The sequence below is a fragment of the Piliocolobus tephrosceles genome, chromosome 11 (genome assembly GCF_002776525.5).
Source record: "Piliocolobus tephrosceles isolate RC106 chromosome 11, ASM277652v3, whole genome shotgun sequence".
In the NCBI taxonomy this organism is placed as follows: Eukaryota; Metazoa; Chordata; class Mammalia; order Primates; family Cercopithecidae; genus Piliocolobus; species Piliocolobus tephrosceles.
Genome location: NC_045444.1, coordinates 60759580 through 60785623, shown reverse-complemented (window position 1 = coordinate 60785623; position 26044 = coordinate 60759580). Strand labels below are relative to the sequence as shown.

At 38.9% G+C, this 26044-nt stretch overlaps 1 protein-coding gene across 3 annotated transcripts in view; it reads left to right on the top strand.

Moving 5' to 3' along the window:
• Nucleotides 1-25370, top strand: part of CHN1 (chimerin 1) — a 202274-nt gene extending 176904 nt beyond the window's left edge. For all 3 annotated transcript variants that reach the window (XM_023185952.3, XM_031936431.1, XM_023185953.1), the window contains 6 exons: nt 937-1021; nt 12145-12318; nt 13041-13118; nt 15506-15643; nt 22995-23100; nt 24489-25370. In XM_023185952.3, coding sequence (XP_023041720.1) covers nt 937-1021; nt 12145-12318; nt 13041-13118; nt 15506-15643; nt 22995-23100; nt 24489-24660 — 753 coding nt within the window. In that variant the 3' untranslated portion in view covers nt 24661-25370. The remainder of the gene's footprint in view (nt 1-936; nt 1022-12144; nt 12319-13040; nt 13119-15505; nt 15644-22994; nt 23101-24488) is intronic.
• The last annotated feature ends 674 nt before the right edge of the window (nt 25371-26044 follow it).

The window sequence follows — 26044 nt, the reverse complement described above, 5'->3', positions numbered from 1 at the left end:
TCAAGGAAAAGAAATCAAAAACAGTAGAAAGAACCTTTGTGAGCTAGAATGGTTAGCGAATAATTACTCAAACAATGTTTCTGATAAACTGTAGCTCTGCAATTTCTAAAATACATTTATTCTCTTTGCTAACATAATAAATATCAAAAGTTTTAAGCAGAAATTGGGCCTTTATGATTCTGATGTGACCCATCAATAATTATCTCCTTTAATATCTGTGATCCTACTCATGGTCACAGAAGGTAAATTATCTGAAAAGTTCCTGACAGGACCCAAGACATACTCTATATGGCTGTTGATGCCTTTTCATGTCATAGTACTGTAGAAATAGCATAGTACATAGAAATGCCAGTATTTGTGTAGATTAGGGTGCTTGCACCTGAGGGGACATTGGAAAACCCCACTATATAGTTTTCAAAAGTAAGTTACAGAATATTGGTCTGATTTATCATTCCTAAAACAAAGAAGAAATCAAGCTCTGAGAAAAATGTTAACTGCTTGTCAGTTTCACTCAACCAAGATTCTTCTAAATGCAGCCATGTTGCCCCTTCATTACTAACTGTGGGCTGGGTGTGGTGACTCACGCCTGTAATCCCAGCACTTTGGGAGGCCAAGGCAGGCAGATGCTTGAGCTCAGAAGTTCAAGACTAGCCTTGGCAACATGGTGAAACAAAAAATATCTGGGTGTGGTCGTGTGTGCCTGTAGTCCCAGCTACTCGGGAGGCTGAGGTGGGAGGATCACTTGAGGGAAGCCGCAGTGAGCTGATACACCACTGCAGCCCAGCCTGGGCAATGGTGAGACCCCATGTCTCTCTCTCTCTCTCTCTCTCTCATGTATATATAGAATATGTGGCTTGTGTATTAGTGCTTTGATATGAAACAGTCTTCCCATCCATGTGTTTCCCCTGTCCTGAATTTGCCCCCTTTTTTTTTCAGGTCCATACATTCAGAGGGCCACACTGGTGTGAATACTGTGCCAACTTTATGTGGGGTCTCATTGCTCAGGGAGTGAAATGTGCAGGTAAGAGCTCTTGTCTTGTCTCTGGATTGAGTGAGCTGTGAAGTTATAAGAGGTAAGGTAGAAGGAGACTTGTTTTTATACATATCCAGTAGACTGGATCCTGGTTTGGTATTATGCACATGCAGTAGGCCAGATTTTCAGGCAGCCACTTTGGAAATTTGATATTTTATCTGCTCTTAACCTTCTGGCTCTTGATGGACAGCACACTAGGGATCTGGCATTAGTTCACTGAAAAGAGAAAAGTCAGCTTGTTCAAAAAGTCTGATAAAAGGAGATAAAAGTAAAGCAGTTATATTTAATACTTGCCTTTGATGTTGCAGTAACTAAATTTATAAAAATGATTTTTTTAAAGCAATGTACAGGGACCTATGATTGTTGCCTTGGAAACTGAATTTTAAAGATAACTTGTTAAGCTGGATTGTCCTTACTAAATTTTTGTGAAATCAGATTGAAGCTTTAAAAATCTGTGAATTCATCGTCAAAGATGGTTACCAAATTCTGAAAAACCACTTAGTCACTAATATTTTGTGTGACATTTTGAAATCAAATACATCCAATACTTTTTGCAAAATATGACCATGAATATTTAGATATAAATTTAGAAACCATGAGATTTACACATACAGAAATAACCAACACAAGGATGTATTGAGATACTCTGTGAAATAAAGTACTTGTTTATATACGTGAAATCCATTTGTATGGAACAACTATACTGAATACTGGCCATTTATCCAAACTGCTCTAAATTCTGATATAGGCTTAAAAATAATCATGTAAATTTTAAATGTCCAGTATTTGGTCATAAAAGTTTCCTTCTGCTATTTAATTTGTAAAACTAAAAAATATCTTCTTATGTGTCTTTTAGCATGAAACTTTACACTAAAAAATATACTAAGTAAAGCATTTCAAAATGGTAACTATAGTAACTGTCAGATTTATCACTATAAACATCATTTCTTTTGTGGCATGATTTTTAAATGGAGTATTTTTGTTGTCCATTATGTGCAGAAATTTCTGGGGTCTGATTCTTATTTCTAAATTGCATTTCCTTTGAATAGCAAGGTGTATGTGTTGCATGGAAATGTTCCAAGTCACTCTTCTTTAAGTTATTATTCCCTTAGTATCACTGAAATGTTATAAGGTTCCAGGCATATATCACCATTCAAGGACCTTCCTGCCACAGGGAGTGGGATAAGAATCCTACATGTGTGGACTTGGAGCTGTGCAGAGGTGTTCGTCAGGGAGCGCTTCAGCTCAGAGTTGAAGCTCAAAGTGAATGAGGAAAGCCTTGCTGTGGCTGATGGTTATCCAGAGTTGGGATGAGGAACCATCATGAAGAAGGCTATGGTTGTGCCTTTGCACTGGAGGGAAACAGTAGAATGGAAAGTGTTGGTAAAGTGGAGGTATTGAGGCAGTCTGCACTGCAGTTTCACAAAGGCAGATGGAATACTCTTTCCAAAGCACAAATTACCTACTGGAGAACAATGATCTTAATGAGCCTAGTTTGCCTTTATGAGACTGTCTTGACCAGCTGATACTCTGCAACAGTTTTTTAAATGTTTTATGGCTGTCACAAAAGCTTTTCTTTCATGAGTAAGGGTGTATATCATTTCCATTTTGAAAAAGTGAAGGCCATCTACATAAGAATTCTTAGCTATTAATAGAGAACAGGTACAGCACCTATGAATAATCTTTGGGAATATGCTACAACCCCAATCATGTTGGAAAGAAATGTTTTGGAACATTTATCATGACAATAATATGGGGGAAAGGAGAAAGAACTCATCCCCATCTCCACAGCCACCCACGTTAATAGCCTCTACCTCTTATTGTGAGTAAAGGTCAGGAATTGAAAGAAAAGCCTTGAGATTTTTCATTTTATGTTATACTTGTCCTTAAAAGCATTATATTCAGTGTGATTTGAACCATATTAATGTGTAATACAAGCACAAATCAAATCATTTTGAAAGCACGGAGGGCTGGGATTTGAATTTGTTCTGTTTTCTATGACAACTAATTATATTTGGATTGACAGTGGGATTCTTAGGTCTAAAGTGGCTTTGAGGCTCATCTGGCCTTTGACTATCTAAATCCAAACGCAAAGAATTGAGAATTTAAAGAGAGAGTGTACACTAGCTGTGATCAGCTGAAAAATAGGCCCCCAGAGATGTCCACTTCTAATTCCCACAACAACATTCCTTGTTCCTTTCATGGCACGAAGAATGTTGCAGATGTCGTTTAAATTAAGGATATTGAGATGGGGAGTTTTGGGTTGCTATGACAAAATACCACAGACTGGGTAATTTATAAATAATAGAAATTTATTTCTCATAGTTGTGGAGACCAGGAAGTCCAAGATCAAGCTGCCAGCAGGTTCAGTGTCTGGTGAGGGTCCAAGCTCTGCTTCCAAGATGGTGCCTAGAAAACTGTGTTGTCCAGAGGGGAGGTGCATAGAATGCAGTGTCCTCAGGAGGTGGCAGAAGAGTATAAAAGGGGCCAACTCCCTCTGTCAAGCCCCTTTATAAGAGCATGTAATGCCATTCACAGGGGAGGCGCCCTCATAACCTAATCATCTCTTAAAGGTTCCATCTCTTAGTACTGTCACATTGGCAACACCTGAATTTTTGAGGGGACACTCTCAAACTACAGCAGGGAGAGTACCCTGGATTGTCAAGGGAGGCCTAGTATAATCACAATCATAAAGATCCTTATAAAAGGGAGGTGAGAGGTTGATTAAAGATGATATAAGGACAGAAGCAGAGGTCAAAGGGAAGAGAAGATGCTATGCTGCCGGCTTTGAAGACAGGAAGGAGTCACAAGCCAAGGAATGCAGGTGGTCTCTGGAAACTGGAAAAGGCAAGGAAAGAAATGGATTCTCCCCTAAGCCTCCAGAAGAAATGCAGACCTGCTAACACCTTGATTTTAGCCCAGTGAAAGTGATTTTGAACTTCTGACCTCCAGAATTGTAATATATGCTTGATGTTTCAAGCCAGGAGTTTGTGGTATTAATAATTTGTTACAGCAGCAATTGTAAACTAATGCACTAACCACTAAACACTAAAGGTATTCTTTCCAAAGAAAAATGGCCGGCTGTCAGAAAAGAAGTGTATATATCTGCCTTTGATTCCTGAGACAGCTTGGTTTGTTCTGCCTTCTTTTTTCAAAATCCACCAAGGCAAGAGAGAGCTTGTCAGGAATGTTTAAAGAAGGGTTTGCCAAAAGCAGCAATTTTGTAGCCCTCACCACAGCGCTTTTTTAAACATCATGTAAAGGTATTGGGTGATGTTTCAACCACCAGGCTGGCAAAGTTGCTGTAGGAGTCAGACTAAATCCAGCTAATACCAGGCAAGCTGTCCCTTCAGGACTCAAAACTCTGGCTTGCTGCTAAGCACACCACTGCGATGAGGACAACTGAGGGAGCAGCAGGGACAATCCTGAGAATGCTAATCATTACATTACATGGGCTATTCAAAACCACATAGTACAAGGTGACATCACAGGCATTACACAGTCTTACCCACCGAAGTCACCCTTCCTGTAGCCTCCTCTGAAGTGAAGAAAGTGATGTTGCAAGGGCATAGCTAACTGCAGATTGGAAATGGTGCTCCTCCGGATAGAATATTCATGACCCGAGTAGGTAGCCTTTAAAAATCAAGTTCAAAGGATGGTCATTGTTCATTTAGAATAGTTCCTTTGAATAGTTTTTTTTTTTTTTTAATTTATGAAAGGGAAGCTTATACGTTGATCATTGAGACTGTCAAACATTCATCTTTAAAAAAAGATTATTCCAGCAGCATTCCTGAATTGTTTTCATCTTAGCCTTACCAGAATATTCTAAGAAATTAAGAAAGATAATTATTTCAAATCAGACATATCAGTTTAATATGGGTTGTTTATGAAAGTGACTTCCTATTTTTAGTGTATCATTATCTTTGCTGCCTCCAAAGGGAAATGGCAGGAGTTTTCATAATAGTAAAGTGTGAGTATTTATTACTTCAGGTATACAAGCCCTTTTAGGTTGAAGAAAGTAAGTGGAAGTAATGTTTGGTTGGTTTTTTTTTTTGTTTTTTTGGTTTTTTTTTTTGAGACGGAGTCTTGCTCTGTCGCCCATTCTGGAGTGCAGTGGCTGGATCTCAGCTCACTGCAAGCTCCACCTCCTGGGTTTACGCCATTCTCCTGCCTCAGCCTCCCGAGTAGCTGGGACTACAGGCGCCCGCCACCTCGCCCGGCTAGTTTTTTGTATTTTTTTAGTAGAGACGGGGTTTCACTGTGTTAGCCAGGATGGTCTCGATCTCCTGACCTCGTGATCCGCCCGTCTCGGCCTCCCAAAGTGCTGGGATTACAGGCTTGAGCCACCGCGCCCAGCGGAAGTAATGTTTTTTAACTACTGTTTTGATTGATTGTACCTAAAGAGTTATGTTTGTCCTTGTAAGCCAGTGAAAAATTGGTAAGACTTGCTTAAAAGTTTATGGAGCCCCTTTTAATTGGAAACAATATTTTCATCAATATCCAAAGAACAAAGCATTCTTCTTAATTTTGCTTATGAAAATAATTCTGATGCGTATTAAAATACAAGCTATGCCACTTTCCTGGGGGGGAAAAAACAGATATGTTTCAAAACAAATTTTTGCCATTATTTAAAATACGAACATTCAGAGAGAACGATTATAATTTCAAATCTTAACATAATTATATTATCCTTTAATCCTGTCAATAGAATGTAAATATCAGCTGTTCCTTTCAAAAAATTGATTTCTGTGCTCTCTAGATATAAAACCTGTGTTTTAGCAAAATCAAGCCCCAGAAGATTTGAAAGTAACCCAAAGTTGGTAGTCTAAGTAATAGAAATATTTTTAAGAAAGTATAGAATAAAATGTGACTTGAATTTTTTATTCCTCCTTTCATATGTTTATTCTGTGCTTATTAACTTGAGAAATTGGAAGGGAGAAATGTGGTTTAATAGTAACATAAAAATAACTTACCAAACCAAGAGATTCAACAAATGAAATCATTTATGAACCTTTTATTACTATTATTATTTGTAGTATAGAGCTTCCCTGAGAGAAATGGAACTATATAAGAGTTATATGACTTTAATAAATAAGTATGAAAACCAAATAAAGCCTTAATGGCAAGCTGAAATCTTGATATACTGTTAGTCCCTGAAGCAGCAGTTTTCAGAGCAAGCTCAGGGCTAGTGAATTGCACTGTGAATGTAAGTGTATAAAAAGTAGATTTTAATGACTTTGCCATCTTTGGCAAAGACTTCATATCCTGTCCACCAAAAATTTAGCCTTTGAGATATATTGTTAAAATTGAGCATAACATATTAATATTTTCGCATAGTTTTATCTTATTTAAATAAAAGAGAGAACATCTGTTTAGAAAACATTTCCCTCCTCTTGAATACCTAAATCTGAGCTCACTCATCACTTTATCCAGTCTTCACTGAGTCACAAATAAACTTAGGAACCTGCTGATGTTTAAAATGGGAGATGAATGCTGGACGTGGTAACTCACGCCTATAATCCCAGAACTTTGGGAGGCCAAGGCGGATGGACTATCTGAGGTCAGGAGTTCAATACCAGCCTGGCCGATATGGTGAAACCCTGTCTCTACTAAAAATACAAAAAATTACCTGGGCGTAGTGGCGCGTGCCTGTAGTCCCAGCTACTCAGGAGGCTGAGGCATGAGTATTACTTGAACCGGGAGGCAGAGGTTGCAGTGAGCCAAGATCGCACCATTGACTCCAGCCTGGGTGACAGAGTGAGACCCTGTTTAAAAAAAACAAAACAAAACAAAACAAAAAAAAACAATTGGGGGATGACTCCAAACATTCAAAGGAAAAAAGTCAATACCAAACCATTAGTGTCATTCAGATGTTTTATGTGTATGCATCACAATTTTACTTTTTTGCTTTCTACTGGATTTTTATACATAGGGAAAGAAGATAATAAAACAAGTTTTATCACCACATTTTAAAAACCCTACCAGATCAATTATATATATATAGATATCTATAAGGGGACTCATTTGGGTAAAATATAGCAGTGTTTTTTAAACTGAAGTCTATACAATGAATAATGAGTACAATATACATTTTTGAATAAGAGGTTGAAAATAGCAAATTCATCTTCAATAATGGAAAATATAACCATGAGTACATGGTGTACTGTATGGTATACGTGGGGAAAAGTGATGTGTATGACCCAGTGGGAAGAGGACAGGCTAGGAATCAGCAATCTAAGATTTCAAAGTCAGTTCCAGCACTTTCTGGCTGAGTAACCTGAACAAGTCATTTAGCCTCTCTCAACCTCATTGCCTTCAGCTTGAAATGAACATACTGGGATAGCATTTTACCAAGAGCCCTTTCTGACTCAATCTGTGACCTGTGTGTATTACACTTAAAGTATGAGGTATATCAACACTATTATTAGATTTTGAAGCTTGTTGAATTTCATGCTTCTAAAACATTGTTATAAGAGTTCTTCCAGTTCTGGACAAGGTGGATAAATATACTTTTATTACTCCCAATAATTATAACAAAAGGCACTGGACAAAACATATACATCAACTATCAGAAGACTCTGAAAGTTGGAAGGCAGACTAAGCACCTCAGGATTCCACAACCTAGCAGTGAGTTCCCTGGCGGCTAATTTTGTCTGTTTTAACCTCCAGTGTATCCCAGCCCGGTCACCAGAGAAGCCCACGAACCATAAATGCCAACTGGCAGAGATTAAAAATAATCCCCAAAAAAGGCTGCTCTTTCTACCTAACGCAGTGGGAAAAGGGCAGCCCAGCAGCACAGAAAGCTTTCAGCCATACCTTCCATTCTCTAGGTAAACAGAGATCCTTCTGCTACACCTTGTCAGTGGATGCTGCAGCAGCAGAGTCTGTAGGTACAACCTAGTTTTCCACTACCATCTTGCAATAGCAGTGGTGCACTCTACTGCAAACCTGTGAGTGGAACCCTAGCTTTCTTCCGTTCCTGCCTTGCAGAAACTGGTATCCCTCCTTTGCTGAGCTTGAGAGTGGGATCCTGACTTTCTTCCCCACCCTATAGTAGAAGCAGCACCCTCTCAGCCCGTCTATGGGGAGAGCTGTATCTTCATCCCTAACCTGCAGTAGTGAGGCAGCTGAGAGTGATGAGAACTCTATCATCTATGCCCACCGTGCAGTTGCATGTACAATAGTACTATTCCCCAACCAAGTTTGTGGGCACAGCTTTGACTTCAACCCTACCTGTAGTACTCTTCCTCCCACCCAGTGCCACAGAGAATGTGGAGCAGAGTCCTGCCATTTGAGTAATAGACAAGTGGGGCAGACACAATAGCACTGCAGTAGCATTAAAAAAAACTTTGTAAACTAGGTTGACATTTGGATCACGGGCTACAAAAGGGCATTCTAAATCCAAACAGATTGACTACAGGCTACAATTTTAAAGATTTAGTAGGAACGAGAGTCAAATAATACTCAAAATATCAAGGATACAGTTCAGAATTACTCATCAAAAGTTACTCTGGAAATAACGAGGAAAATCTTAAATAAAAAAGGAAAATTGACAGACACCAATAGCAACATCAAGATGACACAGATATTGTAGTTATCAGACAAGAAAAGCAACTGTCATAAAAAATGCCCCAACAAGCAATTATGAACACTCTTGAAACAAATGAAAAAAAAGGAAATATCAGAAAAGAAATAGATATTAAGAAGAACCAAATGGAAATTTTAGAACTGAAAAATATAACTAAAAGGAACTCACCGGATTATGGGCTCAGTAGCAGAACAGACATGACAGAGTGAAGATGAACTTGAAGTGAAGATCAGTAGAAATTATCCAAGTCAAACAACAAAGAGAAAATATGTATTTTTTAATGTTTTTTTTTTTTTTTTTTTTTAGAGAGAGGGTCTCGCTCTGTCATCCAGGCGGGGGTGCAGTGGTGTGATCATAGCTCACTACAGCCTTGACCACCTGGGCTCAAGCAATCCTCCTACCTCAAGCCCGCTGAGTAGCTAGAACTACAGGCACACACCACCACAACCACCAATTTTTAAAAATTTTTGTAGAGACAGGGTCTCACTATGTTGCCTAGGCTTGTCTCAAACTCCTGGCCTTAAGCAGTTCTCCCACTTTAGCCTTTCAAAGTGCTGGGATTATAGGTGTGAGTCACCATGCTTGGCTTAGAAAATAGATTTTAAAAAGTGAACTGAGCCTCAGAGACCAGTGGGACCATAACAAAACTTTTAAGCATTTGTATTGTTGGAATCCCAAAAGAAGATAAAGAATGAGAGGCTGAAAAAATATTTGAAAAAAATAATAGCTGAAAACTCCCCAAATATGGCAAAAGCAGTCGAGAGAGAAATGATGCATTACTTACTTGGGGGTCCTTTTATTTAAATGAAATACATTAAGAACAGTGTAGATATGGAAGCATCTGTATCCCCAGTTATCCAGTTCCTTTTCAGGACCTGGCCTTCACATCTGACAAATATGAAATTTTTAGCCTTGAGTTCAACTTAGCTTCTAACCTTAAGCTGATTGACAACCTTGAGGTACTACATAGAAAAGGCCTCTCAAAGTGTTATTTCATTTTTCTAAACAACAACATAGTCATGGTAAACACAGTTTACTACATGTATGCATTTTACATATATTAACATTGAAGCCTCACATGAACTCTAATAAATACTATTATTGTTCCCATTTTACATAACTGAGGTACAGAAAATTTGAGCAGCTCACTCAAAATCACATAGCTAATAAATTCTAGACTGAATTCTAAGTTATACAAGTTACCCAAAACATTAAAATATTCAGGAGACAGGAGATCTTTTAAGTGGACAGTTGGTTTGCCTTATGATTGAATCAGATCTCTTATGTATTCTCTAATACAGAGATAAAGAAGAATTTGGGACTTGGTTCTGAAGTCATTTGGACATTAATGATATGGAATAGTGTTGGGTCATTTGTTCAGATAGTGCAGATTGAGCTGTTTGTTCTGGAAGCCATTCTGTATTCACAAGCTGACGTTCCTTAGGGTTGATAACTTTTGGCACTATTAGCACTGGTGATGCCATCTTCCACACATATGCAGAGACCCAGCTTCCCTTGACACCTAGCCTGTCTTTGTACCTGGAGGTGCTCAGTTCATATGAATTCTTTCCCTAGAGTTGCCACAGGCCTTAAGTTCTCACTTTAAGTTGTCAGTGTCTACACATTTAATGAAACAATGATATTGTTTGTAAGTTTTGGCTAATTTTCCTTGTCTCTGTTAACTGTTACTGCTATATATAACTAGATCACAGCTAATAACTTTTGCCAAAAGTCATGATAATGATCACCAGCATTTGTCTAGCATTTTACAACATTCAAAGCACCTGAATGCATTGGCTCATTAATTCTCATAACAATTTTGTGAGGTGAATATTAGGATCCCTTTTCTGCCAGAAACAGCAAGCAAAACTGAATGGCATTGTACGATTTTCAAATTGACTTCCTTAAGACCTGGCTATAAATCATATATGCGCCACTTGGACTGGATTTACAGGAGGTCAACATCGAGTTTTTATGAACTTAAAAACAAATAGGTTATGTTCTTTTAAAACATAAAAATGACATTTATTTTAGTTGAATTATTTAGGTATGGTTTCTCACTCTGCAGTCTAATTTAACAAAATATTTGTATTCCTCTCTACCCCATCTAAAATTTCGTTGTGCTTTGCTTGTTGAAAAATAAAGTGTCTCACAATATTAACTAGAAAATATTTGGTTTCTGGCATCTTAGGAGTTATAACTAAGTAAAATTACAAAGCAAAAGGGTAACTTCAGTAGAGGCAGTATGTGTCTAGGTGTTAAAATTGTGGACTGACTCTAGGGGCTTCCAGATAGCTGAACATAATGGTGGTTCCTAGAGGGTGATGCACCCAGGGAGGGCTGGAACCACCACATTCCTTTCCCCATTCCTCTTTCTATACATCTTTTCAGCTATATCCTTTGTAATTAAACAGTAAACATTTTTAAAATGTGGACTCTGGAATCATCCATTGGCTTGAGTTCTGCTGCACTGTGTACTAAATGCATGGCCTTGGGTAAATTACTTATTACTTGTGTGCTTGGTTTTCTCAGGTATAATATGAGGGAAAAAAGTACCTGTTGCATAGAGCTTTGTGAGTTTAAGTGAAATAATAAATGTAAAGCACTTAGAATAGTGCCTGGCACTAGTAAGCCCTCAATAAATGTTAGCTGGTAACAGTATAGCAATAAATAATAGTTATAGCTATTTCTAGCTACTAGAGGAATTTATATATTAGTTATCATATATATAGAAAGGATTACGGATAGATATAAACCTGAGCAGCACCTTTTTTTTTTTTTTTTTTTTTTTGAGACGGAGTCTCGCTCTGTCGCAGGGGCTGGAGTGCAGTGGCCGGATCTCAGCTCACTGCAAGCTCCGCCTCCCGGGTTCACGCCATTCTCCTGCCTCAGCCTCCTGAGTAGCTGGGACTACACGCGCCCGCCACCTCGCACAGCTAGTTTTTTGTATTTTTTAGTAGAGACGGGGTTTCACAGTGTTAGCCAGGATGGTCTCGATCTCCTGACCTTGTGATCCGCCCATCTCGGCCTCCCAAAGTGCTGGGATTACAGGCTTGAGCCACCGTGCCCGGCCAGAGCAGCACCATTGTAAGAGGGCCCTGGATACTCCTACTTTTGGAGGTCCAGTTCCACTTTATATCACATATACTTAAAATACAATTATACCCCACATTAAATAAACTTTTTATGTAACTTTAAAGAAATGGGTTTTTTATTGGCTATTTGACATATTTTGTGGACTTTGAATTAAACACTTACTAATTTTGATTTTTCATTGTATTCTTCTGAGATCATATAGCAATTAAATGATGAAGCATGAGCAAGAATTCTGGTCTCCTGGCTTATAACCAAATCGTTCCAAGAGAAAAGATGAGAATATTGTTTTCCCACCCAGAAGGAACTGCTGGAGTCTAGTCCACTTTAAAACCTAATTCAAGCTGGAGTGCCTTTTGCTAAAATTAACACTCCAGAATGCTCAAAACTCTGAAAATAATATCGAATGTTTCCTTTCTTCTTTTCTTAGATTGTGGTTTGAATGTTCATAAGCAGTGTTCCAAGATGGTCCCAAATGACTGTAAACCAGACTTGAAGCATGTCAAAAAAGTGTACAGCTGTGACCTTACAACGCTCGTGAAAGCACACACCACTAAGCGGCCAATGGTAGTAGACATGTGCATCAGAGAGATTGAGTCTAGAGGTGAGGCATTTGCAGTGTGGGTTGCAGTGGTCTCCTTTCACTACCAGTACCAGTCCTGATGCCTTTTGGGTACCTCATTGCACAATACAGTTGTCTTCTGTAATTTGGAGGGGAATGGTTTCATATGTCAAATGATCTCAAAGACTGAAATGAATTAATTTAACAAGTAATTAAATAGCTTGATTTCAAGGTACATTTAACCAAGTATAGCAAATATGCTTATATAAAAATATATTTATAGATGGTGCTTCCAGTCTGCAAAAGTTGACAGGTAAAGACAAATTCGTTTTTCAGTTTTTATATTTTTCTTTGGTTCAAGAAGCAAAAGTGTAAATGCTCTACTGAAACTATCTAAAGCCAAAAACAGAGCTGCATCCTAATTATTCTTTCCCACTTGGGAAAAACAGGCCTATATTTTATCTTAGTCTTCTGTTATGTAAAAGAATTTATGATGTAATTGGGGTGATGAATTATTTCCCTTAAGACTTAACATATTTGACTTAATTAGACCAAATGATGAGCCAGATGATACTCAGGTGACAATAGGTAAGAGTTAAAGAACTGTGTGTGAAATCATTTTATTTTGGGAGAAGAGTGTGAAAAGATTTCTAAACATGTATATTTTATTTCTTCTGACACATTACCTCCCAGCTTAAAGTGTGAGAAGTTAAAATCTGAAGAAAAGACATAATTCAAAGAAACTAACTATTTTTATTTGTCAGGTCTTAATTCTGAAGGACTATACCGAGTATCAGGATTTAGTGACCTAATTGAAGATGTCAAGATGGCTTTCGACAGAGGTATGTTTTTCACAATGTTCCATAACTTAAGACATAATACTGTTTGCTAAATTTCTTATGAGGTATTTTTTGCATTATTTTTTCTAAATCATCGATGATTATTATACCAAATTTAAAAACTTAGCTTACAATTTTTTCTTTTTTATGAGTTGTAATTATTAAACAGTCAAATTTCAGAGTGCAAAAGAAGTATAAAATAAAACTATGTTACCAATATTTGAGTATCCAAGGCTGGTCCATGTTCACCAAAATACATACAGAGCGATTACATTCACCAAAAACGATAGAATAAAGAGTAGGATCTATACCATTACAGATCTCAGGCTTCTCAGGCTTGAGTTAACCCATCTCACCCTGCCTGTCATCCATGCCCCCCTGGCATCTTCATCACCACCTTCGATGAGCTGAGACCCAAGCCCGGACTCGTGTGTTGGGGCCAGAAAGCTGAAAGCAGCTTTAGTGGCCTTCTGTGGGGCTCCCATCCACCACTGTAGAAGGGGCCTAGTCAAAGAAAAGCTCAGTGGAGCTTAATTTTCTTAGCTAACATTTAAATTAAGATTTGCTTCCATGGTTCTCCAATTTGTCTTTGCTCTAAGGACTAGAACAAGGTGGTTCCAAAGAAGACCTGTAGCCTTGAATATAGGAAGTAAAGGAGTAAGAGTTAGTGATCTTTTAAAGAACCACTGTCCTTTGCAAGTACGTATTCTAGTTCTATCACAGAAACTTCTCCCATTCACAGACCTCTTGTAGGCAACAGAGGCAGAAAGCAAAAATAATTAAATATTCATTACCAACCTGAGGGAAACAAGGCCAGCCCAAGTACGTGATTAAGAGCAAAGAAAGGGAGGTGAAGTAATGGTGTATTCTCTCCGAATAAGAATCAGGAAGAGCAGTCCTGGATCCCTGACAGGTTGAACGGGAAGAAGCATCTCTTTACTCTGGAAGCTCTGCAGCTGAGCATGTCCATTCCCAGCCTCTGGCTACGAGTCTCAAAACTAAATTCACACTGACAAAGAAATTGAATGTTCCTATGGACCCCAGAGAACAGAGAAATGGCACAGTTTCCTCTATTGAAAATATAAGACAACCATTTTGTGACCTGAAAACACCAGTAACAGATTTTAAAATTCATGGAGAGCTCACCTTGGCTCCCTGTAGCCACACTGCTGGGGGCCAGTCTTCGGCCTCCCAAGGATATGTACCAGCACTCACCTGCAGGATCTGTAGGAATGACGCAAAGGATTTTAACAAGAGTTACAGGAAGCCAGTGACTCAGATCATTAAAATCAGTTCTGTATATAAATACTGCCCAATTCCATGCATGTTCAAAGGAATAGGATATCAAATAAACAGAGCAAAATAATTTGGAATAATTAAGGATGATCACTTCTGAGAGACATAAACCTCAAGTAATGAGATCCAAGAAGGAAGACAATATCCATAGGATGCTGGAATGAACTCATTTAAGAGCCAAGGTAAAAAGGCAAGTTTGGGGAAATCTTCCCCAGCTTAGTCACTGAATGGAAAGCTGACTACTCTGACGTCAGCAGCTGCCATTATACCTCTGCTACATTTTGTCCTTTGGTGGAATCACAGATACTTATGTGACAAGTACAGTGAGAGATCCATGGTCAAAGCAAATAAAATCTCATGAGCTTTACCCCAGAAGAGCCCTAGTCTGGTGGAGGCAAGAGCAGAAAGTAAAGAAACAATCAGGAAACAGAGATATTATATTATAGACTGTGCTGATATGGTATAGCCCTACTTAGTATGTAGTATGTAGATATCAGATTCCAGGATTTGTTTGCATTATTTCAAAACAGAAAATAAGTAAATAGATAATACAGGTGGAAGAATGTATTTGTGTATACTTACTAAAAAGCAGGTTTTAAAAGAACCAGTTTAATAACAACGTACATAGGAAGCCCCAGCATGTTACTCTTTTAGGCTCCTAGCTTGTCTAAATCTATTTTCCATTGATTTTTAACTCAAAAATGTTAAGCAGCTACTATATGCCAGGCACCATGTTCTTTACTTTAGATACGATGTTAACCATGTACGTTTGGTCCTTGCACTCATGGAGGGCTCACTTTAAATAATAATCACACAGTAGCTATTGATTTTATTTTAATAAGGGCTATAAAGGAAAACAGTAATAACCGGGGAGCTTAACCTGTCTGGTAGGGCAGGTGAGGCAGGCTGGAGATCAGAAGAGGCTCCTTCACAGAAAATTAATCATTAATATGTAACATGTAGCACACTACACTTTGTTAAAAACTGAAGCATTGCTAATCTTTAAAATCTGATTTATATACAGATATGTCTTTCATTAAAACAGTGCTGTGAATCCAGATATTTATTTTTGTTTCTTTCAACATCCTTAAAAGATGGTGAGAAGGCAGATATTTCTGTGAACATGTATGAAGATATCAACATTATCACTGGTGCACTTAAACTGTACTTCAGGGATTTGCCAATTCCACTCATTACATATGATGCCTACCCTAAGTTTATAGAATCTGCCAGTAAGTATGAATGCATGTATTTCAAATAACCTGACAACCTCCTCTTGGTAATCACTCTTCCTGCTTTTCTGGTTAACTTGAATACATTTTTGAAATATTTCCCCTTTGCCTCTCTCTATGGTTAATATACTCACAAGAATTTTGCATTGTTCTGTAACGTAGATTATTTTATGACTTAATACCATCAGAAGCTTCTTTGTAATGTGCTAAACCTCGTTTTCCAAAATAAGGCTTATACCAGTGCTCTTTAGACGTAGGCCAATGCTTTTGTAAAATAAAATAAAAATGAATAACTGGAAAAGTAAAATTAAAAAAACAAAACCAGGCCGCTAGTGGCTAATGCCTGTAATCCCAGCACTTTGGGAGGCCAAAGCAGGCAGATCACCTGAAGTCAGGAGTTCAAGACCAGCCTGGCCAACATGGTGAAACCCCATCTCTACTAAAAATACAAAAAATTAGCTGGGTGTGGTGGCACATGCCTGTAATCCCAGCTATGCAGGAGGTGGAGGCAGGAGAATCGCTTGAACCCGGGGCGGAGGTTGCGGTGAGCCGAGATTGCACGACTGCACTCCAGACTGGGCAACGAGCAAAACTCTGTCTCAAGAAATAAAACAAAAACAAACAAAAACCCAACTATCTTTTATTAAATTCAGCAAGCATAAGATTTCTGTCAGATTGCTATATGTTTCTAAATTCTTATTCTCAGTTTCTGTACTCATATAAGTTAATGCAGACTATTAACAGTTAGCAAACTGGCACTGGCCCACAAATCATACTTTAAAAAGCACTATTTTATATCAAGAAGTTTTTTAAAATTCTAGTTGAAATGAAAATGAGAAAAAGCAAAGGTTTATTTGTCAAATTTTATGCTGTAAAAATCATACCTGTAATTCACACTTCATTTTTTAAAGAAGGGAATTCTTAATAGTTTTAAGTATTAGCATACCGGTTTTTTTGGAAAAGATAGGCCATTTCTGTCACTTTGCTTTTCTCTCTTTAAAACCATATGTTGTCTTCACCTTTAAATGATAACATCACTTCCTTAGTAACACTAATTTGCTTTTTGACTTGGGAATTTCATGAAGTACAGTCTTTCTTTGTTCTAAATTTTAGTTTCCCTTTCAGGGCTTTTATGGAGGATTTTTGTGGTTAGTTCCATGGAGCCCTGATTTCTTGTGGGTCAGCTCAAGCTCCCATGTAGAGAACAGCCATGAGAATTACACTGAATTCTTTCAAAGCATTAGGTTAGAAAGCATGACAAATTCTAGGTCTCTTATGGACTCAGGGCTGATCATGAAAATTTGTATGAGGGATCTCACACATCCTTGTCTCATGGGGCAGACATTTCCTCTCCAGTCGGATAAGTCTCTTTGCCACTCATCTAGAAAGCAACACGCGCACACACACACACACACACACACACACACAGAGCCTGTGAAAAGCTGCCCAGTCCACAGTGTGCTGTGATCCCCAGGACTCTGATCCCACTGAAAGTGGGTGAGTTCCCACTCTGTTGTTGCTTGGAAGTAAAACTGAAGCTTGGCTGTATACCTAACTCCGGGGCACACGATCAGCAAAGGACAAAGCAGTGATGCAAACCCAGGTTCTGAACTCCACATACCGCCATATCTAGGAAGAAGTAAAAGCCAAGCTTCCTGTTGGATTTTGAGCCCTTTGCCCCCACAATTCCAAATGACCTCTCCTTTCCTCACACCCACCTTAGCTGCTGAAAAAAATCTCTTTTTACTGTCTTTCCAAATCATTTGTCATCATTATGGAGTTTGTTTCTGAAACAGCCTTCCTGTCCAAAATTAGCACCCCTTATCTCACCTCTCAGAGAACTCTGGAAACCACATCATAAGAAAGAAACTTTCGGAAATCAAGGTAGAAATTTCTCCTTATAATTTCAGCTATTTGGATGTCTGATTTATGTGACACCAAAAACCCTGACATAATATTGATATATAATATAAATGTTTGTTGTACATGTTTGATAGCAATATCTTGTTTGTGGAACATTGTGTCCTTGTACACTCTCTTCTGGCAGTAGAGTAAGTTTCTTTCTTTAGATGTGCAGATACAGTCATTCTCTTAAAAGGCAGATAAGAAAGAGAGAAATTAACATTTATAGAGCATAGACGAGGTGCCATAGACGAGCACTTTACATCCATGATGTAATTTTAGAAAGGAGGAGATGTGTTGGAATTGTGTAAGGTCAGTAAATTGTGTAAGGTCACATTGCTCACTAGGGGAGGTGGCACTGGCATTCACACACATTTCCAAGGTCAGAGCCCTTGCTTAACCCACTCTGTCACACTGCCTGGCTCACTTGATAGAACAGGGAATGAGACTTACACAAGGGAAGGAAGGAAGGAAAGAACCCCTTTCAAATGAGGGACAGGGTTAAATGATTCTTCCTAATGCAGATATATTCTCCAAAATTTTTTTCTCTCTCAGCTCCTAAAAATGTCTCTGGCATTTATCAGCATCCTTTGCCAACAAAAAAAACAGAATTTACATTAAACTTTTCTTCTACAAAAGCTGTTTGAGCTCTGCTTTTGCAGCCTTCTTGGAGGAACCTGCAGCTTAAGCTGGAAGGGAGTGACTGCAGGAAATGAAAAAGGAAAGCAAGGGTGGAGAAAGCCAGATCATCCCATGCTACAGCTGGAAGTTCTTCCGAAGCCCCTGGAAACTCCATGATAAACCCACCTGAGGTCTGGGTTCACTAACCCCCCATTCCTCATTCCCTCTCCCCACCAGTTAAGACATTGCTGCCCTAGAATAAAAAGACAGGTGCTTCCCACAGAGCCTCCAGCAACCCAGCATTATGGATGCTTCCTGGTCACGAGGGAAACAGCACTACCAAAGTTGCGCTCCTCATGGTAATGAGGGGAGAAATCTTCCTCTGGCCAAGGATTCTGAGAGCTCTGTTCCCAGAGCATCTTAGAAAAGCTACTTGTCTCAGTGTGTAACCTTGAGTGAGTCAGATCAACTCAAATAAAACCCAGGGTTCTTGGTCCCAAGCAACTTAAAATCTCTGGAAGAGAAGCCTGGGAAGGAGAACTTGTGTTTCCTCAGCCCTGCCACTGAGCCACCCCTTTTTCTAAGTTTTAATCTTCTTGCATTCAAGTTTCTCTATGTAAAATTAACTAGACATACTGTAGAAGAGCTTTTAATTAGATCTTTATGGGCTTAGAGCCTTTATTTCCTTCTCCGACAGTGTTCACATTTTCCAGATCCTTCCAGGCCATCCTCTAATGCCATCTGCTCTTCCCTGGACCTCTCAGCTGCAGACCGTCTTTCTCCTCTGATTCCCATCACCTCTAATTGGATATCTTTACTGCCTCCTTCCTTCATGCCGGAAGGTTGTAATTACGTTTTGTCTTCCTACTTCACGGGAATCCCTTTGAAAGGGAGGAGTTCTCGCTCACGTTCCTTTTCCCACAGTACCTGTGATAGTCCCTTACTTACATAATAGGTGTAATAAATATTTGTTGAATAAGTCAACTTATAATTTTATATTGAGAACTGTAGGATGTTAGAGTTTGAACATATTCTAAGGGGTCATGCAGCTAGACTCTCTTCTATAAAACATTCTTTTTGAAATATTTAGTTCCTGCAAGCTCACTCACTGCTTCCAGAGGCAGCCAGTTCACTGGTGGATAGATGTAACAGTCATGAAGCCCTTCTGTGTACAACAGAAATCTACCTATTTTTATTTAAAAACTCCCTCCCATTAGCAGTGTTCTTGGCATCACCCTTTTCCATGTGTATTTTGTATATTTGACAATTGATGGTCATTCATCTCTGAATACATTCCATTTTGTCTATTTCTCTCTTAAATTATGCTTCTTATGGCTAAAGAGTTGTGTTCTCTAAAAAATGGTAATGGGTAATACTTTAGTAAGTGGAAGAAAAGGAGAAATGAGTTCCAGGGAAGAATGTCTGCCAATTTGATGTCAGTATATTCAGTGCATTTTGTCATTCGTTTCCAAATGTATATCTCCAGCCTGGAGATGTAAATGTCCTCTCGCTGAACACCAGATTAATCTACAGTCAGCATGTTCATTTGAATGCCTGACAAACATCTCAAATGGAACTTTTCTCCACCAAACCTCCTCCATCCACAGTCTTTCTGATCTCAGTTAACAGAGGCCTCGTCCTTGCAGCTGCCAAAGCCAAAAACTCGGATCATTCATGATTCTTCTGTTTCTCATACATCCTTCATCAGGAATCCAGTGAACTCCACCTTCAAAATATACCCAGAATGCAACAAAATCTTATCACCTTCACTGCTACCCCCTGGTCCAAGCTACTATCATTCTTCACCTGGATGTTTTTAATAATTACTGGAATGGTCTTTCTGCTTTTATTTTTTGCCTTCCAGTCTGTTTTCTATTGGCCAGCCAGAGTACAGATAACTGAAAAATACATGTCAGATCGTGACCTTTGTTGCTAACCTTCCCGTTTATCTTAGTAAATGCTAAATTCTTAAAATAGCCTGCATCGTTTGACATGATCAAGTGCCCTGTTGCCCTTCTGACCACACCTGCTAACATCCCCCTCTTCACTCAACTGGCAGCCACAATTGGCTCCCCGCTTTTCCTCAGACATTATAGGCATCCTCTCCCCTCAGGATCTCTGCATGGCTGCTCCTCCACCAGCGCTGTCTTTCTCCAGATCGCCACATGGCTCATTACCATTGAGGTCTATCCTGACCACACCACTTAAAATTGCAACCCCCAATACTTCCGATGCTGTATTTCCTGCTGTAAATCCTGCTGTATTTCCCATCGCACTTGCCTCATTCCAATCGTGTAACTATAATATGTCATATTCATGGTTTATTGTCAGTCACCCTCAGTAGCAAGTAAACTCGCCATGTGCAGATTTTTTTTTGCTCACCTGGTAACACTATCGCACAGTTCTCTCTACAGAGATTAACTGTGGAAATTAAAAGGAAACTGGGTTATTCTTTAATTTCCAGATTTGTGTAGTTTCAAATTAATTTATCTTATAGTAAAAACTAGAGCTGGGTGCAGTGGTTTACACCTGTAATCCCAGCACTTTGAGAGGCTGAGATTGCTTGAGCCCAGGAGTTTGACACCAACCTGGACAACATAGTAAGACCTCATCTCCAAAAAAAAAAAAAAGTAACATTTAGCTGGACATGGTGGTGGCAACACCTACAGTCCCAGCTACTTGGAAGGCTGAGCCCAGAAAGTCAAGGCTGCAGTGAACCATCATCATGTCACTGCACTACAGCTGGGGGGACAGAGCTGTCTCAAAAAACAAAAAGCCTAACTAGGCTGGGCATGGTGGCTCACGCTTGTAATCCCAGCTCTTTGGGAGGCCAAGGCGGGCGGATCACGAGGTCAGGAGATCGAGACTATCCTGGCTAACACGGTGAAACACCATCTCTACTAAAAATACAAAACATTAGCCGCGTGTGGTAGCGGGTGCCTGTAGTCCCAGCTACTCGGGAGGCTGAGGCAGGAGAATGGTGTGAACCCGGGTGATGGAGCTTGCAGTGAGCCGAGATCGCGCCACTGCACTCCAGCCTGGGAGACAAAGCAAGACTCCGTCTCAAAAAAAAAAAAAAAAAAAAAAAACCCTAACTAGTGGTTGTTATAGTACGTTCTTCTTTTATTCTAGAAATTCGATGATTAAATTTCAGTATCTGAGCTGGCACCACTGTTATAAATTGGCACTTTTTAAAGGCCACGAAGTTCAGAGACCATACATAATTTATCATGGCAAAAAGCAAATCCATTCTTCATTCAAAGAAATGAGCCAGGAACTGTGAGGAAATTTTGGGTAGAGATTGTAAAATGGTCAAAGTTTGTTTGAATTAAAAAGCTTCAGTCATTGTTCAGTTTCTGAAATTTATCACATCTGCTTTACCAATGCTAGGAAATTTTCACATTCATCTTACACCGATTTTTACCTGACTTCAATTCATTACCATTGAGTTGGTTTGTTTTATAAGTTGGAAACACTAGGATTTTTGGTCTTGTGTCTTGGATGTTGCATTCTGGTCAGATGTAGTCTTCATAGCATTTCAAGGCCGCCATCCTGATTAGGACTCAGCAGCATGTAGTCTCATTGAAATTACCTTGAAACCCAACTTTTTTTTTCCCCACGAGATGGAGTCTTGCTCTGTCACCCAGTCTTAGAGTGCAGTGGCACAATCTCGGCTCACTGCAACCTCTGCCTCCCAGGTTCAAGTAATTCTCCTGCCTCAGCCTCCTGAGTAGCTGGGATTACAGGCACCTGCCACCACACCTGTCTAATTTTTAGTAGAGACGGGGTTTCACCATGTTGGCCAGGCTGATCTCGAACTCCTGACCTCATGATCCACCCGCCTCAGCCTCCCAAAGTGCTGGGATTACAGGCGTGAGCCACCGCACCCGGCCTAACCCAACTTTTAAAAGCACCCCATCCTTTGACATTTGAGTAGAAGCAGGAATGTACTGTGGTGCTCTTTTTTGAGATTACAGAATTCCAAATATGTTGTTTTCAGTTATACAGATGACTAATGAATTGAATACAGTCTGACCTCAAAGGAATGTGCTGGGGTTTTGTTCATTTGGAACTAAAACATTCAAATGTAGATGGTTCCCTTCAAAATTTACACCTTTGGAAAAGTCACATTTATTTGAGGGCTCCCGCCATCAGGCAAAACACTTGGAAGTGCCTTCAAAGTCTGCCGTGCAGTCTTCTGAATGTCTGAGTCATAGAAAATGTTTGCATTTTGAAGGTAGATTTGATTTTTTTATATAAAACAAAGTAATTTAAAACTAACATAATGAATAAAGCAAGTAAATGTTGGATAGTACATGTTTTGGTTTAAAAAGAAAAAAGTATGAATATCAATTAATAAGACTTTCCTGGGGTCAGAGTGGGTAATGGAGTGACATGGTTAGTATACCATTGCTGAAAATGGATATTTTTAAGCAGTGTACCATCCCATAAGTATTATTCTAAGGTCACTTCATTTGCATGTATAAGTTTTTATCTGTGTTGACATGTCTGAATTTTTTGTAGTTACATCCTGTATTCAATGTCCAATTTCTGAAGTTGTCAGACTCCAAGACACTCAAGTGACAAAACTGGATGTTCTCTCCATCCCCAAAAGTCCAAGTAACTAGCGTTGCCACATTGAAACTAAGAGCCTTTGGAAATCTGGACTTGAACCTTAAAAATAATTTCTGAAGCTGTTGGACAAGGAATTATGAGAAAGCATTTCTTACCAGTTTCAGAGGACTATCACAAGAATAGAATTCAGTGAACCATTTGTTTCAATTTTGTGTTAATGCTTTTCTTCTTGGTATTCAACTTACCATTTTAGAAATTATGGATCCTGATGAACAATTGGAAACCCTTCATGAAGCACTGAAACTACTGCCACCTGCTCACTGCGAAACCCTCCGGTACCTCATGGCACATCTAAAGAGGCAAGTTACAGACTTTGAGTCTTATACTTGTATTGCATCCAAATTTTAAGGATATGAAATGAAGGGTGAAAGAAAGGACAAATGATCTATTGAATGAATAAATAAATGCATAGCTATTTTGTCTTCTGCGAAATTGTACTAGTTGAGAAGGAATGCTAAAAATATTTTACACTACAATACTGAGTGCAGACTTGATTGTGTTATAAATGGATTTGCAGTTTCAGTATATGTTTGCAGATATGCTAGAAATACCAGTATTCTGCCAAGGACGTGCACTAATTTTTGTGGAGAGAGTTGTGGCTGCAGAGACCTTTGCATAATAAAGCAAGAAGCAAGCAACTTGGAACTTGCAAGGCAGCTCACTTTTCCTGTCTTATTGCTCCAAAAAAAGCACTTCAAACTTGGTGATGGGATTTTTCGATTATTGAATTAATGTTGCCAACACTGCAAACTGATGTAAAAAGTGGTGCAGTAAAGAAGTAAGGGATAAAGGGAGGAAAGAAAAAGTATTTCAGTTAGTTGTGGTTTGATGTTTTCAGGCGATTGATAGTCATGCAGCTTTACTCCCTTACTCGGTCACCCTTGGTCTCTATCAGTTGAAGCAAAGGTTTCCAGATTATATGACCAAGTTTTAGTAGTTTTAGGTTTTCAAAATTTAAAACCAATCAGAAACAAAAATACACTTGTGGCCAAAGGCATGAGTTATACAAAAATGATATTCTAGTCACTCATGAATGTTTAAATTTTTCCTCTCATTTAAAACCTTTGTTTATTGTGCTTACAACTTCACTTATAAATTCAGGTTTGCTTCCTATTGGGATGTAATTAAGTGTTCCACACTAAAACAAAGGACTAACTCTCAAATGATATTCTCTGTGCTACTGTGCAGTGGTAAAAAGCATATAAACACATAGCCTCCCTGACGATGCTGCCTACCCATAGCCATTGCTTATTACTGTCACTGCTGTTCTCTCCCTAGACACTTATCCAACTGTCTACTTGCAAAACTACTCTATAGCAAAGACAGCCAGAGTGAAGGGAGAGTGGGTGGATTAAATCAAGGTGACCCAGTTCCTTCTCAGCTATTTGCAAATGTAGGTTTAGAACTGTAGGCTGTGGGCTGTGGCAGGAGGATCCATAGATAGAACTGCATCCATACAGTCCAGCACATTAACACAGGCTCGAGCCTCAGTGATCACCACAAGTTTAAATTATCTCTTAACATCGTTTACTTTAGGGAAAGTCAGCACTTTGAAATTACAGAGAAATAACCTGTTGATAAGTAGATGCAAACTTTTATTGTGAATCTTCTTGTTTTAGTGTTCAAGCACAATGAAGAACATATGGCTTACACAAAGTCATTTATTCCTGGTACTTGCATTTTTCAGAGTGACCCTCCACGAAAAGGAGAATCTTATGAATGCAGAGAACCTTGGAATCGTCTTTGGACCCACCCTTATGAGATCTCCAGAACTAGATGCCATGGCTGCATTGAATGATATACGATATCAGAGACTGGTGGTGGAGCTGCTTATCAAAAACGAAGACATTTTATTTTAAATTTTTAATTTGAGGGGAAAAGAAATGTTTTACAGATGAAGGAATGTTTTATAGTAATTTAATTTGCTCCTGTAGCTGCATTATTTCTTGATTAGAGGTTTGGGCATATAACCAGATTAAAGTGAAGGAACTTTCTGTTGTTTTTGTAGCACCGCTCAGCTGTCTTGTAAAACAGTGAACACACGCTTTCCGGTTCTAGTAATCCTGGGTGTTTATCACGTTCAGAGAAACTCAAGCTATTGCATGATTAGCCCCCTATCTGGCAAGGAAACCCCATACAGAAGAAACAACAAACCTGCGCCTGCACCGCCTCTGCGTCCTGGGTAGTCTGTGCTTGTAATCCAGCATGTTTCACAGAGTAAGCCTGTTGTGACTTTGCTTTTGGGGTCTATGTCATTGGTTTCTGATTCTTGTACAAACATGCACACACAAATGGATAAAACAGCACCTCTGGCTGTTGCATTACCATAGACCATATCACATGCCTACATTTTGCAAATGATTTCTGGTTTCTCTTAGTTCTTCTCTAACATAGTACTTTCTTTCCAGCAAAAAAGCAAAAGGTGTTTTCAGATTTGTTACTTTAATAAGTTATCCATACCAATAAAAAGTGTACAACACAGCATTTTCTGTTAAATTATTATTGGTTTTCAGTTGTAATTTTGTATTTTTTTGGCATGCATTTATTTATTAAATTGGCCTTTAGAAATCAAAAATATTGATAGCTTACTTTTTCTGTAAGAATATTCGGGAAAATGTGTTTGGCCATTTATTAAATACCGAGTACTTCATCTGACCTCTTTTGTTTACTGCTAAAAGTGATAAGCTCCTAAAATAATCATTTAAAACTGCTTACAGTTAGAACAACCATTAATTGTATTTATTTTTCTTCTTGTATTACTCTGGCAGAAATCTAGAAAATATTTTCTTCACACTTTTTAACGAGCGGTTGGGCAGGAGTTCCTTCCAGAGCTCTCAGAAGAAGAAAGAGGCTAACTAAAAAGAGTGACTTCTTCTAAACATTTGATTTGTCAAAAATGTACGACATCGACATGCATTGAGCTGACAAGGCTACCTGAGAGATAAGCCCCAAAGGGCAGCCTGGTGACCAGAGAAGGGTTCTGCAGCTAGGGGCCAGGAGCCCACCTGTGTGGCTTGGAGCCAACGTTTCTGTGCCTATCAGATGAACACGCTTCTAGAACAAAAGTTCCATCCTGCTTTCAGATTTTTAACAATAAAAGACACATATTCAAACTTTTAAGATTATTCCAAAAATAATGGGAACCGATGAAAATATGGACTGTTTCCATATTTTTGCCCCTAGGCTATAGTAGGAAATTGATAGTATGCTTTCATTAATCTTGATATTGAGAAAAATATGGTT